Source organism: Panthera onca, chromosome C1 (assembly GCF_046562875.1).
Source record: "Panthera onca isolate mPanOnc1 chromosome C1, mPanOnc1 haplotype 2, whole genome shotgun sequence".
Taxonomy (NCBI): domain Eukaryota; kingdom Metazoa; phylum Chordata; class Mammalia; order Carnivora; family Felidae; genus Panthera; species Panthera onca.
This window is the reverse complement of record NC_138346.1, coordinates 107,562,281-107,581,765: the sequence shown is the minus strand read 5'-3', so window position 1 is coordinate 107,581,765 and position 19,485 is coordinate 107,562,281. Positions and strand designations below refer to the sequence as shown.

Below are 19,485 nucleotides of genomic sequence, written 5' to 3'. Positions count from 1 at the left end.
AGGGGCACGTAGGTGGCTCAGATGGTTAAGCAAACAACTCTTGATTTAGACTCAGGTCATGATCTCATGATTGTGAGATCAAGTCCTACACCAGGCTCCATGCTGAGCATGGAGCCTGCTTGTGATTCATTCTCTCTCTCTCTCTCTCTCTCTCTCTCTCTCTCTCTCTCTCTCCCCCCCCCACCCCTTGTTCTCTCTCCTTCTTTTTCTCAAAGAAAAAAAAAATAGAACATAGTATCTACTGCTCAATGAACAGGTGTGGACTTGAGAGATGGAGTGGTCACTGTGACACATGGTAAAGAACTGGGAGTTTGAAATGAACAAAGTAGAAAATCCAGGTGTCTGTTCATTTATTTAATATTTGCCTGTATATCTCTTGTGATTCCTGAAAGGAGAAATGGCAAGTCTCACTGTGCAGCAGGACCCCTTGAAGGTAGGGATCAATGCAGCCCCAAGACTTCCATGTGGGGTTTGGAGCACTGAGGTGACCAGAATGGGAAAAGCTATACAATAGAGGGTAAAGCCTTGGGGAGAAGACAGACTCTAATTAGTACCTCTTGCTGCTAACTACCCTTAGTCCTTAGATAATCTTACTAAGGAATCAGCACTAAGCATTTATGCCATGTATACATAATGAATACTGGGAAGTATGTGTGTGTTGATATGTAGATGTGGATTATTTGTTTTACACTATTACAATATTATATAGGCAAACATAGCTAAAATACAACTCTTCTTTTTTTAATGTTTATTTTTGAGAGAGAGAGAGAGAGAGAGAGAGAGAGAGAAAGAGAGAGAGAGACATAGAATGCAAGTGGGGGAGGGCAGAGAGAGAGGGAGACACAGAATCCAAAGCAGGCTCCAGGCTCTGAGCTGCCAGCAGAGAGTCCAATGTGGGGCTTGAACCCATGAACTATGAGATCATGACCTGAGCCGAAGTCACCTGCTTAACCAACTGAGCCACCCAGGTGCCCCATAAAACGTAAGAAGTCTTAAAGAGGATGGACTCATTATCTTGTGTCAATCTCATCTAAACCAGGAATCTGCCAATAATAGGGTGACCAAATAAAATGCTTAACTTTAAATACTAAATAGCTATTTACCATAACAGCCTATTGAACATTTGTCTATAGATCTTTCATCTGAAGTAGAGTTTTACATTTGAATTACTTAAACATTTGATAATATAAAATGAATATGGATGTTCCCGTAAAAAGACCATGAACTTGGGAATCCTAAGGAAAGACCTGATGTTAAACACCATCTTGGTCACTTGAACTAATTTTTTTGGCTCCCAGTTTCTTCCTACCCATGTTGGTAAAATAATAACCACTTTATAAGTTTTCAGGGGTGTGTTTTGCCCTGTGGCATATGACAAGGCCCAGGCACGACGCCTGACTTGTAAGGCATCTACAATGATTGTTGATTCTACAACCACATCACTCACAATGAAAGGATGTCCTCAACAAAAGGCCACACACATCCTGTACGAAGCTCTGGAAACAGAAATGAATGTTCCAGACATCTCTGCATGTCCGTTTCCACGGGGGTTACCTTCTCTTTTAGATGGTAGAAACGCCTGACCTAGTCTCAAATTAATTGTTAAGTATCTGGATTCCCTGTCCCACTAACCAAAAGTGGCTTTGCTTCTGTTTCTCAGGAGGTACCATGTGTCAAGGTGGCCCCAGAGAGCCTCCAACCTTACTGGGACAATGATCATCACTTTCTGATTTCTCATTTGGGGCTGTCATCCCTTGGAAAGCCACTATGATCTCAAGGACTTTGAAAATAAGTTTCCTGAGAAATGGAAGGAACAGGAAAACTAGCTTTGTTGGACTTTTTGTTTGTTGGTTGTTTTTGTTTTGCCTGACGCCCCCGATGAGGTAGATAAAGTGCAGCAGACACCAAGCCTAACTCCATTTCAAATTCAAAATGAAAGAAGTTCCAGTTTTCCAAAATTCAGAAACTCTTCGTGGGGAAAGAATAAAGCAAGAGTTTTCTGAGCCAGACTTCAGGAACCCAGTCAGCACATTTTTCAAACTTCCTTTTACTCGTTTCATTTTTTGAGAGACAGGTCTGAAATAACGGATGATTTTTCCCCCCTTTCTGCAGCTGGGTAACGTGACAACTTTCAGCAGCCTCTCTCGGTCATAAACGTGTTTTAATGGACTGACATGTGCTTAATAACACAGGCAGCACCTGGCTGCTGTAGAGCACAGTGCCGCCAGGGCCTAAACTATATTAAAACTGCGTTATTGGGGTGCCTGGGTGGCTCGGTCGGTTAGGCGTCCGACTTCGGCTCGGGTCATGATCTCGCAGTCCGTGAGTTCGAGCCCTGCGTCGGGCTCTGTACTGACAGCTCAGGACCTGGAGCCTGTTTCGGATCCTGTGTCTCCCTCTCTCTCTGCTCCTCCCCTGTTCATGCTCTGTCTCTCTCTGTCTCAAAAATAAATAAACGTTAAAAAAAAAATTAAAACTGCGTTATTGACCTCAGGACTACAAGTCTCTGTACTCGAACATCTCACCGATTAGAGAGAGGAACAGCCTAGCACCAGCTCACATTTTTCTTCTTCAAATAAGGAGGGTTGCAGTTGAACTTCTGTAACTCTGAACATGAAAAATACTATGTTTCTAAGTGATTAACTCACCTCCATTACTGGAAATTTTATAAATGTTATAAAAGTATTTCCTGTGACTGCACAAATTGGCTCCGCTTTTACGACTATGCGGTGAGGTCCCTTCTAGCGATAGGTCTTGAGTCAGTAGGGAAGGGAGAGAAATTTGCTAAAGAGCTTCTCAACACTGGGCTTAGGATTTCAGATGCATTATCTCTGTTAATCACCATCACAGCAGTCTCCTGACGTAAGAAATTTTTTTCTCCATCTCACGTAATATGCAAGCCCTGACATGGTCCCCAGTGATCCCCGACTCCTAATATCCACAGCTTTGTATAATGCCCTTGGCTCGGCCAAGGCCCAGACTTATTTACTTGTTTTTGCTGAACAGAGCATGTAACAGTGAAGGAACACCACTCCCCGGGTTAGGTTATAAAAAGACAATAGCTTTTGTCTCGCAAGTTCTTTCTTTTTCTTGAATCACTCATTGTAGGATCAGAGTGTTATCATTTCATGAGGCAGCCTTCTGGAGAGGCCAGGGGATAAGCTTGGAAATGGATCTTCTGAGGCCTGCCAACAGCTGTATGCGTTAGCTTGGAAGCAGACTTACTCAGAGTTGAAGTTGAAGATGAAGGTAGCCCCTGCCAACAACTTGGTTGCAGCCAGAACTGTCCAGCCAAGGTGCCCCTGGATTCCCAACTCTTTTAAATTAGCACACAATTAACATTTTCAACCACTACCTTTGGGTCCAGATTGTTACACAACCATAGATAACTAATACACTCTCACTGACAAGTGAGACAAAGCCAAGTGTATTCAGCGACATAGAACAGTAAGGAAAGGAAGTACCTTTTGAATCTAAGTTCCAGACCCAGGCTCTCCCATTGTTCCAGGGGTTCAATGGATTTTTTTCTTCATTTATTGGCATATGAGGTTCTCCCGCAGTCTGACCTGATCTTAGGTATTAAGGCATGTCCTTTACTATTTAAGCCAATTTTTTCTAATTTATTTGGATAACAAAACTCACAGTCCAGTGGGAAAAGAAAGACATTTAAAGAAAAATGCAATAGAGTGTAATCCAGGATGGATATTGGCTCAGAATGCACAGAGGAGGGGTGTTTGATGCAGACTGTAAAGCAGGGAGGCTTTTCAAATGATGTGTTGACCTAGGAACTGGCCTTGGCCCCTAATATAATGTGTGGCATGTGGTCTAACCATAGTAAGCTATAAGTACTGCTTCTGGAAAGACAGGAGACAGTAAGATGACAAACAGAGAAACATGGAGAAAGTTCTACCATTCCATGTTGCAGAAACAGCAAATGAAAGAGTCAGAGTTTGGAAAAACATGACTTATCCATAAATCTATTCCATACTGCTACATATTAGAATCTATATTATATTACCAAATATGTACTTTCCAAACTTCAGCAATTCGAGGACCATTTAAAACAATATGGCCATGCCTATGGGGCTCCTGTGTGGCTCAGTCAGTTAAATGTCTGACTTTTGGTATTGGCTCAGGTCATGATCTTATAGTTCATGATCTTATAGTTCAAAAGATCAAGCCCCACGTAGGGCTCTGCACTGACAGCATGGAGCCTGCTTGGAATTCTCTCTCTCTCTCTCTCTCTCTCTCTCTCTCTGCACCTCCCCCTAAATAAATAAATAAATAAAATAAACTTAATTTTTTTTTTGCTGTACCTAGATGATGTATGTATCAGTATTCACATAACATCTTAAAAATATTATGTTAAAAACTTTTTTCTTAAAAGTCGCTAATTTTTACTTGAAATAAAATTTGGTGGCTGTAAAAGGTCCGTGGTCATGTGTGTGGTATACAATGAAACTGCAGCCGTCGAAGTCAGACAGATTCAGGATGAAATTGTAACTCCGTCACTTATTAACATGTGATTTTGAAAGTTCCTTAGCTTCTGTGACTTTTCGTTTCCTCCTCTATAAAGTACCTATAAAATACCTTCCTTGAACAGGCATGATGAAGATTCTATATAATAGATGCCAGGTCTGTCCAGACCCAGCAAAGTGCTCTGTAAATGGTCTATATTATGTCATATTTAGATAGAAATTCTTATTCCCACGACTGGAACCAGTCTGACGAGGAACAAGGGAATTAAGAGACTTTTCAAAGGTTCAATAGATACATCTGAATTCAGTGGTCTTTTGTTTTGTTTTGTTTAGGAAAACAAAAGTTAAAAATGTTGCCTCTTCAGGGCACCTGGGTGGCTCAGTCTGTTAAGCATCGAACTTCAGCTCAGGTCTTGATCTCACAGTTCATGAGTTTGAGCTTAGCATCAGACTCTGTGCTGACAGCTGGGAGCCTGGAGCCTGCTTCGGATCCTGTGACTCCCTCTCTCTCTGCCTTTGTCTGCCTCTCTGTGTCTCTGCCTCTCTCTCTCAAAAATAAATAAACCTTCAAAAACTTAAAAATACTTTTTAAAAATGTTGCCTCTTCATACTTAGAGTAAATCTGTGAATACTGGGTCATCCTACATCCCCGAGCTGGATTCTATATGTTTTAGTCAGAATCTCAAACATCTGTCAACTTGGCCGAACCAGAAACCGAGCTAGTGGCTGTCAGCACACCGTACCTGTGAGGATCTCAGCTGTGCGTTCTGTCATTTTCTGAATCACGAGTCTCACGGTTCCACCCTCCAGGCTCAGCAGCAGGGTCCCCGAGCCCTCAGACAGCTCTGTGGACAGAAGCAGACCATCCTTGTTCCATGTTCGAAACTGGAAACTCACTGAGAGCCCATCAATTTGGGGGGTGCCGGGCAGCAGCAAATAACTGCTGCTGGAGTTGACAAATGTGATGGGAACAATTTGTGGTTCGGAGCAGGAAAAAGTGACATTGCCCTGGAAAACAATAAAAATCAAACATATAAAAGCCATTTTTTATTCTGCAATCTGACAGCTGATATAAACAACCACCTGGTGCTGACCTTAATTTCAGGATCATTCCACATTCAGCTTCAAGATCTTAAAGGGAAAGAAATACGTCGGCTTTGTTCAGATGTACCTGCGAGACTATTCCCACTCCTGTTTTCTGGAGTGTTATCTTCAAGAAGGCCATCAAAGACCCCAGTTGGGGTGGGGGGTAAAGGGGTAAGCATCAACATTTTCTAAGGAATCAGACAGGAAAGCAATTACACTCATCCACTGAATAAATATGTACCGCAAGTCAACCATGGGCCAAGCAGGGGACAAAGTTTAGAGAGATACACATGAAACAAGTTTGTTTCAATGTGGATGTGCTAAAAGAAGGACACGAAAGGTCCCAGGGGGGGCCTGGTAGAAGAAATAACTATACAAGCAAAGGTTTCACAAGGGAGGTGATGCTTTCCTGGAAGGAAGTGGGGGAAGGAGAGAAGTGAGTGTGCCCCGCCAGGCTTTTCAGCAAATAAATGGCACGTTGTGTGGGAAGGTTTGGATATAATAGCAAAATGGCATACCTGGGGATTACAGGGAACTTGTCATTTCTGAACATTATATGGGGCAGGGAGGGCCAGGGGCCATGGAAGAAGTCAGACCAGAAAGATAAACAGGTAGAGTTTATGTTTGCTAAGTTATCATTCAAGTTTAGAAAAAATAAAGTGACAGCCACCTGATTTCAAGCTATGAAGATTTTCAGCAGCATGGGTTGCGGGGCGGCGGGGGGCGGTGGGAAGACTAGAGGTGGGGAATATTAAGTGTGCATAGACTAGAACCAGGAAGACGCAGAAGATTATCCTTTGCCTAAGTGAGGGAAAACTGGTCCATGTTTATTGGAGGATGATTAGAGGATGCGTTTACATCAGGCAGTTACAGGAAAATAAAAAAAAATGTTCCAGAATCACTTCTGCTAGGTCAATAAAGAGAGAGCCTGGGATACCTTATAAATTGTGAATAGGTGTTATGTTATGAAAGCCATTTGGAATTTGTATTGCAAACCCAGCAGCCCACCACATCTTAGTTTCTATCCCTACCATTTGTCTCTTTTAAGCTCCAAACTAATCTCCATAACAAAGCAGCAGGCTTATTCAGGTAGCATAACACAATATTCTCATCTAAATAGTCATGGACACATCACGTTTCCTGCAAATCTTTCCTTTCAAGGCCGCGAATGGTCTGTCTTTGCATGATGCTAGGTTCAGCCTTCTAAAGACACTCTTACAGGCACTTACACACAAAAAAAGACAGCGATTTCCAAAAGTGGCGGGAATTCCCTGCCTTAATTGGCCGCCTGAGTTCACCTTTCCACTAAGGTGGCCAGATAGGGAGGTTAGATACCTGGGGCAGCCCCCAGTACCAGAGCAGGTGAATCATTCAACTCCCAAATCCCCATAGTCCAGGAAAACATCCCTAGATCCCAGCCAGGCCTGTTAATGATAGTCTTACATTTCTGAAGGCAAGCAGCAGTCTCCAAACACTGCTACCAATAGCATGTTTCTGAGGGTCCGCTCATCAACCATGCCGCTATGAGCATATTCTTGCACTAATCATTTGTTGTCGTTGTTTAGATGTTTCCTCCTCTTTGAGCTAGATCTCCAGAAGTTAGTTAATGGGTCAAAGGGTAAGGCCTTGATATCCATCAAGAAATTGCCTATGGCTCACACTGCCCACCACACCTGGCAATAGACTAAGCCCTCAACCATGTTATCCATGTGTTCTGCACGGTAACACTGCCTCCATTTAAAGAATTCACAAACCGGGGCGCCTGTGTGACTCAGTCGGTTAAGCGGCCGACTTCGGCTCAGGTCATGATCTCGCGGTCCGTGACTTCGAGCCCCGTGTCGGGCTCTGTGCTGACAGCTCAGAGCCTGGAGCCTGTTTCAGATTCTGTGTCTCCCTCTCTCTGACCCTCCCCGTTCATGCTCTGTCTCTCTCTGTCTCAAAAATAAATAAACGTTAAAAAAAAAAAAGAATTCACAAACCAGCTTCATGAAGGAAGGTAAGAAGTTTAACAAAAGCCACCTGCCTCCTTAGCAGGGACAACGGGACTCTGTTTGTCTGCTTGTCTGACATGGAAGGATCTCCTTTCAGCCACCATCTTTGATATGTTCTTTCTCTGTACCAGGTACAACCATTCTAAAACTTCTACCCATTTGCTCATGATATCCATTGTCTGAATTTGCACATTTTAAAAATTTCTCATGGCCTTCTTTTCAAGAATGAAAACATCCCCACTGATGGCCGACTGACTGAGGCAAAGATGTCATTTTGGAAGGAGCAAAATCACAAACACTCCTCTAGCAAAGTTCAGAGACAGCAGTCCTTTTCCTCCTCTTTTTCTCTTCCTGAAGTCAGTATCCCTCCTCTGGTAACAAATTTGCCAGAGCAAGGCTGTACCCAAAGTTGGAGGCTATGCAGAAAGGGGAACAGTTGGGGGGCAGTGATGGGGTGGAAGGTAGAAGAGCAGGAGGTCATACCAATGTCCCTGTTCCTCCACTGGTTTACAATCCGATGTTGAGCTCAACCCAAGCCATCCTCTGAGTGTTCTATGGATCCACAGGCATGGGGATGGGGGCCTAAAGAAACTGTGATTCTCCTCTGATCTGATCAGTTCATTCATATCTGACAGGTCTGGGAACCCCCCTCCCTCAGACTTGCTTCATCTACTCAGTGTCCAATGGACCTCAGCTCAGATGCTTCTGAAATAGGCAAGGGGACTCAGCAAGCCTTGAAGGACACTCAAGTGTCCCGGCTAGTCTCTGGTAGCAAGAAATTCAGATAAATGCCTCAGGGATTCTCCCCAGTTAAGGTAAGGCCATGTGCAGTGATCAACACTGTTGACATGCTCGGGGAGCGGGACAACGTTGAAATGCTTTGAGGTGTCCCTGGTTCACTACAGGTCACACTCCTCCACAATCCTTCACACTGTCCTCGGTTGCCCTTGCCCTGGGGCAGCTGCTTGAGCTGTCCAAAAGCTCCCTGCTCTTAGAGCACAGCCCTGCTCAGTTCTCTGACGGCAAGTCCAAAAACAAACAAGTAGGAAAGAGATGGGAGTAGAATGGAAATGCCTGCAAGTGCGTGTTTCCAGCTCAGCTCCCCATGCCACAGCTGCCATGTGCCATTTCTGCGTATAATCCTGTCTCAGTCATGCTTGCTGTTGGCAGAAATGCCACAGTGTTGAGAAACATCTATACCAAACCCCACCCCCATCTCCCCAGTAGGGAGAAAGAAGAAAAAATCAGCTAAATGCACAAGTACTACTTTTGAAGTCAGCATGGACTATTTCATCTTTCTCAATAATGCCATTTGTGACTTTGGAATCCTTCTCAAGGCAGCATTTGAGGGAGTCCCCGCCATGATTTAGAAACAGCATGAAGGAAGGCAATTCACTTTAGAACAGTGTCAAAACAGAAAGTGGCTAAAAGTCTACAGATTGTATTCTACCCCTTCGATCTATCAATTCAACTTTCATTCCATCTCCCTCCCCACCGCCCTGCCAAGAAAGAAACTCCATTTCTCAGACTCTCTACTCCACTGCACATTGAATTCATTGGAGAATTCAAGAACCCTTCACGACTTCTCAAGCACTGTAAACCAATGTGCTTACACATAAGTTGTAAATGTGATCTTAATCCTTTGCATTAGTCCTTAAATGTACATTTTGACTGATAAGTACGGAGCATGCCATGACACAGGAGTGCACTGTGGCCAAATCTTCATGATAAATCGGCCAACCCTGGCTCTGTAGATGAGATTAAAAGGAAGTCAGTAACACTGCCACGGGTCCCTTTGCCCCCTCCCTAAGTTACAAGACCTGCAGTGTCCTTCATTGTTCAAAAAAGAAGTCACTCTATGTTGAAGAGGCTAAATCCTTGGTACCTGATGTATTTCTCCTGGCAACTCCACCATGTCCTGATTGGATGGTGACCCTCCAGACGCTGCCAGTCAAGACTGTGGTAAGGCCTCCCCAAGGCAACAACTGCAACAGGGAGCTGGAGCCCCTGAGTGAGGACCTCACTTTGTCCCCAGGATGGCAGTTCTTAGTGCCCTGTGCTTTCACGTTCATATAAGCCCATCCTCCAAAAGGTGAGATACCCAAAAATGCTGGAACCAAGATAGAGCAGGTAGCTGTCCATTAGAGACCCCCCAACAATACCTATGTTTCTTCTCAAGGATCCACCACGGCCTTTTCTTTATTTATTTTTTTTTTTAATTTTTTTTTTTTAACATTTATTTATTTTTGAGACAGAGAGAGACAGAGCATGAACGGGGGAGGGCATGAACGGGGGAGGGGCAGAGAGTGAGGGAGACACAGAATCGGAAGCACGGCCTTTTCTTTAAAACCCTTAAAACACAGACGTTCCCACCCCACCTTTCTCACACAAGAGTGATCTCTGCAGATGGAACACCGAACTTTGAAACCCTAAAGATCTGTCCATAGGCCATATTAGAAAGACTTCCCATATCTGTGTAAAAACAGTGTTTCGTACCATAAACAACAAGAGCTGGCACTGTCCCCTGTCATGAGCAGCTTTACGGCCTCCTACAGATGGTCATGACTTGAAACCCAAGAACCAAGTTTGTGTCGGTGAAGAAAGCAAACTCTTTTCATTGATTCATCCTCCCCAAGGAGGCCCTCCATCCAGAGGGCAGAGAAGAATCTCCACATCACTAATTGCTACAAAGAAGCAGTACATGATCTCACACAAAGGAAGCCCATCCTAATCTGGAAGGTTACGACAGGCTTCCTCAGGGAGGCGACATTGGAATTGAGATTTTACGGAAGCAGAGGAGAAGCAAAGTGGAGAGTAAGGAAAGTGTTGTTATCTGAGTACAGAGGGAAAGCATTTGCTAAGGCCAGAGGCAGGAAGGTGTGTGGCATAGTCAGGGACCTACAAGAAGGTCAGCTGACTGCAGTTCAACAGCCAGCATGTCAGCAGGCAAGATAAAGTGGAAAGGACACAAAGAGACACAATCGTGTAAGCCTTTAGACCATGTTGAGCTACTAGAACTTGATCCTATGGAAACAAGACAATGGGAAGGCGGTGAAGGGGAAATAGCTGTAGAGTCTAGGATAGATGCATAGTCATATTGTGCCTCAGATGCATCCCTCAGGGGGCTGTCCTTAGTGCGTGGAGTGTATTGTGTGCAAAGATGAGAAGTCAAGAGCCATATTTCAGGAAGCTCTCAATCACAGTTAGTAGACTACAGCAGTGAAGTGCTTGTGGAGAGCTCCATGGAGAATGGCAAAGGGGGAGAGGGAGAAAAGCAAACAGGTATTTTGTAGGTCAAATTGATAGGAGGTGCTGTGCCGGCTGAAGGGGCAGGGAGACCAAGCATAGCTCCTACTCTCTTCCGCTTGAACAACAGACTTCAAGTAAGTAAGAGCAGAGATGGCCCTTAACTGCTGACTGACTGCCACCTGCCATCCTGGCGTCCACCCCCGGTAGAGTGTGAAGACACACTGACAGCAAACAGAAGTCCTCAAGTTGACCCATCCAATCAATTTGTATAGTTACTATGGCAACTGCCCCCTAAACACATTCCATGCCTTTCTCCCTCCACCAGGAATGGCTTCCTCAGGCATCGGCACCCAACTTCCCACTCCCTCCTTCTTGGGCCACATATCTGAGCCCCTTCTAGATCCCTCCATCCACAAGGTGGCTGCCATCTCCACAAGCTTTCATTGGTCTGTGTACCATACCATTTATCTACATATTTACACGTGTGTTACCATACATCTGCTACATCTCTTACACTGCCTTGTTGTAATTAGCTACTCTTGAATACCTGGCTAGGCTTGACACATTAATACATTTGTAATTGGGTACAGAACATCTTCCACTGAATTCTGAGAAGGAAGTAAAACTGTTCAATTTAGGGAGAAATGGCTTCTTGTCATAAGTATTTACTGGAAAAAACACATATTCTGTCTGATCCTTATTTTTGGCTACTGTACCAGGATAATAGTAGAGGGTTGACTTAGGATCAAATGAGGCCATGAGCAAGGTGCCCAACATTGTTCCTAATGGTGCTTTTCTGCTTTCCCAGGTCTGCCACTTTCTTGAGTGATCTGAGGTAAGTCACTTATATAGTCTTAGTTTTCTGTTTTGTAACCTGAAACCTTTGGCCTGGATGGTTCTAAGGTCCCCACTGCTTCCCATTCCTAGGGTCTCTGAGATGGAGTGCACCCACATCCTTATCATTTGTCCTCTTTAGAGGGGGGAACAGGAGTCATTTGGATGAGAAGTGTAGCCAAGTGTTTACATTTTAAAATACCTTTCTTTAGAATGATTCAGGGCATAAGGAAGGACACCTCGTCCTTCTACTAATTCTTTCTAACTGCAGGGAAGAAAGCACAAGCCTCCAGAGAGGATGATGTATATTACAAAAATAGTAAACAGAAAATGATTGTGTTTCATATTTTTAAAAAGAGGCCCAATATTTTATTTTATTTATTTATGTTTTTAAAAATGAGGCCCAATTTTGGGGCATCTGGGTGGCTCAGTCAGTTAAGTGTCCAATTTTGGCTTATGCCATGATCTCGCAGTTCATGAGTTCACACCCTGTGTTAGGCTCTGTGCTGACAGCTCAGAGCCTGGAGCCTGCTTCGGGTTCTGTGTCTCCCTCTCTCTCTGCCTCTCCTCCACTCGTGTTCTGTCTCTCTCTCAGAAATAAACATTAAAATTTTTTTTTAAAAATTAAAGAAGAGATCCAATTTTTAAAACCATACTTCACATGATATAACAACCAACTGACTGACTATTCCTCTCCTTAGTTCCCTCAACACAAAAAGCATCCATAAATACTTTACAAAGAAAATGCTGGGTTAACATTTCACTGCACCAGGATTTATGGTGTTTAAAAATTTCTTGCAGATAATAAAATAGGTGAAATTATATGTAACCTGCTTAGCTTGGTGCTGATCCAAGGGATATACAGTGAAAATCAGAAGAAAACAATGAGCGAGAACACAGGTGCTGAACAGCTACCCCCTTTCCAAACGAATCCCCATCATTCTGCTACGAGATCAGAAGTTAGTGAAAAGCTGACTGAATTCCAAATAAAACCTATCCAACTAAAACCCTTGTTCCCTGGTGGAGGGGCCTGTCAAAAAGGAGATCTTACAGTAATCTCATAATTACTGTGGTCTCCTGATGACCTGTGAGTGAGGAATGTCTGTACATTTAAGTCTTTGTCATGTGACCACGGAATGAATCTGATGAACTGTCACACACAACACTTCTTGTCCATACAGAGGGACAAACTTCAGAAGATGCTGTTCTGTCATGGACACGGTGGAGGAAACACCATCAAGGTCTCAATGTGAGTGTGTAATAGATGGAACAGACTGAAACGCGCTGAATGGTGAGCTAATGGTCTCTGGTTTGCCAAACATTGCTGAATATGCAGTCATCGTCTTTTTCCCATTGGCCACTGGGTATTTTAGCCAGGACTCAGACAGGACGAGGCGAAAATGCCATGGCTCACCAAGGTAGAATAAGGAGCTAACAAAACTGAGAAGAAAGACATGAACAAATGACTTAATCTGTGCCTATTTCACAGCTGTATTATTGAACATAATCCTATGCTTATTTTAGATGAGGTCATGGACGTACATGACATGGTTCAGATCTTAGTAGCCCAAGCTAACTGTGCCCAAGTTTCTACCTAGGTGTTGCCTTTACCTTATCTCTCTGCTAAGGGATCCACTTTGTTTCAAGATAGTTCCTTACTTACTTGTGTTGGCTGCACAGACCACAGGTTATGGCTAAAGGGACCACCAGTGATGGAGTGCACATAGGCATTTTTCAGTTGTGGGCATTTTCTTCTAGTCAAACTTTGGCCAGTGATGACTGGCACCATCGTTTTCTAGTTGTCTTGATTTGGCAAGTGCCTTCTTTCCTGACACATTTCACTACCCAAAGACCTCTATTCCTGCCTGTGATAGTGATTCAAGCCATTTGGCTATTTTGTGGAAAGTACCAGAAAGTTATCTCCTGCTGCTTTAAATTATGGTCTCAAAGAAGTCATAGATACAAGGCATGAGAGGAGCCTGCAAGGCCAATGGCCTCTAACTCATTCCCAATCAGGCTGTTTGCCACTACTCCCTGAGTCTTTTCTAGGACTTCATTCCACCCACTAAATGCTGCTCACTACCTGACAATAAGGCCCTCACCTGGCCTGGAGTCAATGGGGGAGAGGAGGACAGAGGAAAGACACTTGCCAGGCCCTATTCTGGAATCTACTGGCCACCAGGATGTGCAATGGAACGGATGCAGTTGGGATGCTGTGGTCTTGAACCTTGACAGATGATTGGAATGGTCCCCCATGGAGGTGGCAGGGAACTGCCCCAGGGCACATATAGTTCACTCACCCCCATAGGGGCAAGCACACACTTTCACCAAGCCTCTGAAGTGGGGGTGGGGTGGCGGTGGGGATTGGCTTTAGCTGGAAGGGTGGTGCGAACCAGAAAACCATCTACCAGATATGGGACCCAAGGCTTCTGGCCCTGGGGACACATAGCTGTCACTCATCTGAGAATATCTCTGTCCACCTCTGTCCACCCCTGCAGAAAAAGAGAGGGGAAAAGCAGAAAGCATTCAAAGAGTAGACCAGTCTTTATCTGTTGACAAGAAACCTGCAGTCATTGATGGAGGTAGGGTGGGAACAGAACTTGACCAAAGTTAGGATGAGTCTGCTTCTAGTCTGGGGAACAAAGCAGCAGTTAGATAAAGGGACTTTGTGAGTAACTAGGGGAGATGGAGATTGGTGACCAGTCTACTCCCACTGGGACTCTTCAAATGTCACAGCCAAGTCCTGGTATGTCCCTTCCTTTGGTCCTGAGATGATATGTCAGGAATGGCTGTCTTGCTGTACCAGAAAACCAATATTTTTAAAGTTTATTTATCTATTTTGAGAGAGAGAGAGAGAGAGAGAGAGAGAGAGAGAGAGAGAATGAGGGGGGAGGGGCGCAGAGAGAGAGAGAGAGGGAGGGAGAGACTCCCAAGCAGGTTCCGTGCTATCAGCACAGAGTTCAATGTGGGACTTGAACCCACACACTGGGAGATCATGACCTGAGCCGAAATCAAGAGTCGGATGCTTCACCGACTGAGCCACCCAGGTGCCACAAGAAAACCCAAGTTCAGACCTCAAGGGAATAGAGCAAACCCATCCTGAGGTTCTGCTTACCTCAACTGGTTTTAGAGGATCCTAAATGTGCACTTCTAAGGGTTATACTACTGTGCTGAGCTGTTATTTACAAAGCATTTTCATTGTGGGTGTTTTGTTTTTAATCATCATCCAGACATCACAACACCCTGGTGAGCAAAAAAATACAGCTAGCAGTGTAAGGCTGAGTTTCAATCACGAGGCATCAAACAAAGCCAATCAAGCATTTATAAGCTGGGGGAAAATGATCTTGATTCAATCTAATTTGTGGGGAAAGATTTCAAAGCCAGTTCTTGATTTTCCAAATGAGAACAACCATTTCTAATTTGATTTGTCTGAGAACTCCCAGGACTGACTGGTGTGCTATCAGCAAATGTAGAGGAAAGAATGTTCTGTTAGCTAAAGCTATCTTTCTGATTCACAAACTTAGGAGGAGCAAGAGGCCAAATTTAGGGTTGTTTGTTTGTTTGTTTATATTTAGACAAAGATAAGCTCCTTTGTTTGTTTGTTTGTTTGTTTGTTTATGAGAGATGTATTAAATCATTCGCATGGGCCACGCTCAGTCTTAGTAGCAAGGACACAGCCCAGGAGACAGGCAGGCTCAGAACTTGCTCACCTGGAGCTCACACCGCACCGGGTGGGGGACACCGAACGTGTCATCGCAACTATGATTAGGTGCCAGGAGAGAGAAGTTGAGGTTGCTGGGACAGTATGTGAAATGGATTCACAAAGTACCCTTTGAGTTGGATGACAGGTGGGAAGAAGTGGGAGTGGGAACAGGATTGGTGTGAATGGTGAGAAAGAAGAGGAAGACAATCCTTGGGAAGAAAGTCATGATGCATTCTTGGAATTTAAGGGAGAGGAGATGCTTGGCATTAGGCTATGCAGGCAACATTTTGTTTCTGCCAAAGAAGGCCTTCAAGGATGGAAATCATGTTCCTTGGGTTTCATCTGGGGGATACCCAGGGAGAAGCATCTTTACTATTGAAAGGAATGTCCCATTTGTGGGTGTGCTGGCAAGTGGTTCCCCACATGACCCTCTTCTCTGGCTTTCCACGATCTGGCTACATGTCCATATCAGTGAACAGGGACCAAGTGAGAGCCACATGCTGCTTTTGGCCTCAGACATCCACTCTTGACTCTGCCTCTCTTTTGCCCTCCACCCCACCCCAAGACTACTCGCTCCCAATTTCAGCTCCTTGGCTGTGGAGTCAGTGTTAGTTTTCTGCCTGTGTGTGTCTCTGTTTCTGGCCCCATATTCTATGCTTCTTCTCTGTGTGTCAAAGGTGAATACCCCGACTTGAGTTTCAGTTTTTACAAATAGTGGTGCTTTTCCCCTAGAAACAAACCCTAGGAGAGGTCCTTGCGAACTGTGGAGTAGAAGGGAATGACAAACCCATGACTAAACTGATAACCTCTTACTTTTAAGGTAGAAGACAAAGCTGTAACTCTCCCTTGAACACACTTGAATTTCTATTTCCAAATATTATACAAAGCTATTTGGAAATATGGATCAAGAAGCTTAAGAATATTAATAATCCTTTTTGACACTTCCACTTCTAGAAATCTATTTTCAGGAAACACTCTGAAATCAAACCAAGATTTACACACTACGCAACCATTATTTATAATAATAAACCTGGCTCTAAAATTAAAAGAACAGTTATGTAAAGTATGGTATCTTCATATGACATATTATTTTGCCACCACTAATAACAATTTTTTATGGTAAGCACGACAATTGCTTTTACTACAACATCAAAAGAAATGAACAGGATACAAATTGCACTTATGAATCAGATAAAATATAGCTGGATAAAAATGTAGATATAGAACGGAGGCCCCTTTGCTAAATAGTGACTCCAGCTGGGTTGTGGAAGTGTGGTGATTTTTATTTACATAATTAATTTTTTCTCCATTTCAAATTTATTTGAAATGAAAAATTAATACTTTTTCTTTTTCTTAAAATTTTTTAATGTTTATTTTTGACAGAGAGAGAGAGAGAAAGAGAGAGAGAGAGAGAGAGAGAGAGAGAGAATGAGTGGAGGAGGGGCAGAGAGAGAGGGAGACACAGAATCTGAAGCAGGCTCCAGGCTCTGAGCTGTCGGCACAGAACCCAACGTGGGGCTCGAACCCACAAACCATGAGATCATGACCTGAGCCGAAGTCGGACACTCAACCAACTGAGCCACCCAGGTGCCCCAAAATTAATACTTTTCTAAAAGAAGTTTTAGTTAAATAGTTGTCCAAGTACTATTGGAAAGTTTTCATGACAATAATATTGTGGATTAGTAGCTGCTATCAAAGGCATCAGTGTGGATTATTGAAAGAATGGAATCTAAGCAGTGATAGAAGCAGCTGCTAAAACCCAATGACTACTATTTTTCAAATGATTCCCACACCTGAATAATTTCAGAATTGTTTGTCCCTTCTACTATAATCTTTAGGTTACATGTCTACTGAAGTAGGCACATGTAACAAGTCATTACAGCAGGACAGTCAAAAGAAGGTGTCGTGTGTGTGTGTGTGTGTGTGTGTACATGTCATCACTTTTTCCTTTTGAGTGAACTTTCTTGTACAAACTTGGCCCACAACCAAAGCAACTTTCTAGTCCACATGCATGCACATGGTGCTTTTCTAGACTAAATTCACGGAGGTGAGAAACAAATGGGCTTCGGGCATCCTGGGTAGAGACTGAAAAGCAGCAAGGGCGTGCGAAAGGGAAGTGCCACTACCTGGCCTGGAAAATGAGGCAAATTCATACATCGATAATGAATACATCATAAAAACCAGCTGCTCATTTTCCTCTATAAGGATTTAGAAATAAGAAGAAACATATCTAATTCTGATTATCGCTGCTGTCTCTGAATAGACATTTTAAAAGTTTTCCAGAAAAGTAACTTTAAAAATTAGAAGCTGACACTAGATTACTCCTATTTGGGGTGGTGAATATCAGCACTAACAGAAATATAATGCAAGCCACACACGTAGTTTAAATTTTCTGCTACCTATATTAAAAAGAAAGAAGTAAAATGAAAGAGATTAACTTAATTTTTAATTTGCATATTAGGTCATTTAACTCAATACATTCATATTATTTAAACATGAAGTCAATATTAAAATTGAGATTATATATTTTTTAACCTTTCCAGCTCATCTCAATTTGCTCTAACCACATTTTGAATGCTCCACAGTCGCACATGGCTAGTGGCTACCATATTGGACAGCATAAATCTAGAGTGCCGTTATAATGGTGATGATAGACCTTGACGCCAAAGTAGATTCTGCACCACTTTTTATATGAGAACTCTCCTATACTGACTTTTATTGTTCAAAGAGATTTGGGCAGAGATCCCTAGTTCCCTACTCAAAATCCATTCTCCTTGCCTTTCCTGTAGTGGATCTCCAATGAACTTGAGGCAACAATAGGCTCCAGTGGGTGGCTACATGTCCCCACTCCCTCTGCAAATCTGTGTGGCCAGGTGACTTAGTCTGCCTTTGAGGCATGACAGGGCAGAAGCATTAACTGGGACTTCCTGGAAGCCTCAAAAAGAGCTGACTCAGCCAGCAGGGATATTCCTTTGGCCTCTGCTTTTTCTCCTGTTTGGCAGCTTTGCACGTAGACACGATACCTCAAGTTCCAGGAGCTTACTGGGACCCTCAGGATAAAAGCCACAGAGCAAGTATGGCTTGCATGAAGGATGGAATGATCTGGGTCCCTAACTGCTTCCTGAGGCTTCTCATCCCAACGTTACTGTTTTGTGGAGAGGGCAGAAGAGCTTATAGATAACTGATACAAGTATTGCCAGTGGTCTTAGGATAATACCATTTGAAGCAATTGTAACGAGCTGAACTGTTCCTCCAGAATTCATATGTTGAGACTCTAATCCCCAGTATCTCAGAATGGGACTGTATTTGGAGATGAGACCTTTGAAGAGGTGATTAAGTTAAAATGAGGCAATTAGTGTGGGCCCTAAACCAATCTAACTGGTGTCTATAAAAGAAGAGGGAAATTGGGCACACAGAAAAACCATTTGCATGGAGACACAGAGGAAAGGCCACGAGAGGACAAGGTGCCCATGTGCGAGCCAAGAAGAGAGGCCTCAGGAGAACCCGAACCCGCTGACACCTTGATCTCAGCCTTCTCCTCTCCAGAACCTTAAGACTATCAGTTTCTGTTAAGCCAAGCCAATCTGTGGTGTTTTGTTATGGAAATCCTTGTAAACTCATACAGTGAGAGAGGGCTGGTAAATAACTCTCCTTAATGAAATCTTTGCCTTAAGAGGTATTTTAGAGATGATCTAAAGAATGTTTCTCAGTCACAGCACCAGAAAGAAGAAATCAACTGTAGAGTTTACCCAGCTACCTAGTAACCTGGTTGGATGGAGAAGCCTCATCTCCTGACTCATACAGTGAATCTAATTAGGTCATGCTGCTGCCGCTGAATTAGGGACAGAGATTATTACTGGAGGTAGACAGCCCGAAGATCATCCCTTTCTGAAAGAGAGTGAGAGAGAGAGAGAGAGAGAGAGCAAACAGAGAGACAGAGAGAGAGGCGAGAGGAACAAGAGATCCGAAGCAGAAGAAGGCTCTGTGCTGATAACAGCAAGCCCGAGGCAGGATTCGAACCCACAGACTGCAAGATCATGACCTGAGCTGAAGTCGGACACTCAACCAACAGAGCCACCCCTGGAAGGTCATCTTCTAATTCTGTATCTCAGGTGGCTAAAAGGTAGGTGGTGCCAATGATATC

At 43.6% G+C, this 19,485-nt stretch overlaps 1 protein-coding gene across 3 annotated transcripts in view; it reads right to left on the bottom strand.

The window, feature by feature from the left end:
* Positions 1-19,485, bottom strand: part of CNTNAP5 (contactin associated protein family member 5) — an 809,440-nt gene that overhangs the window by 361,768 nt on the left and 428,187 nt on the right. For all 3 annotated transcript variants that reach the window (XM_078451401.2, XM_078451402.2, XM_078451400.2), the window contains exon 8: positions 5,222-5,486. In XM_078451401.2, coding sequence (XP_078307527.1) covers positions 5,222-5,486 — 265 coding nt within the window. The remainder of the gene's footprint in view (positions 1-5,221; positions 5,487-19,485) is intronic.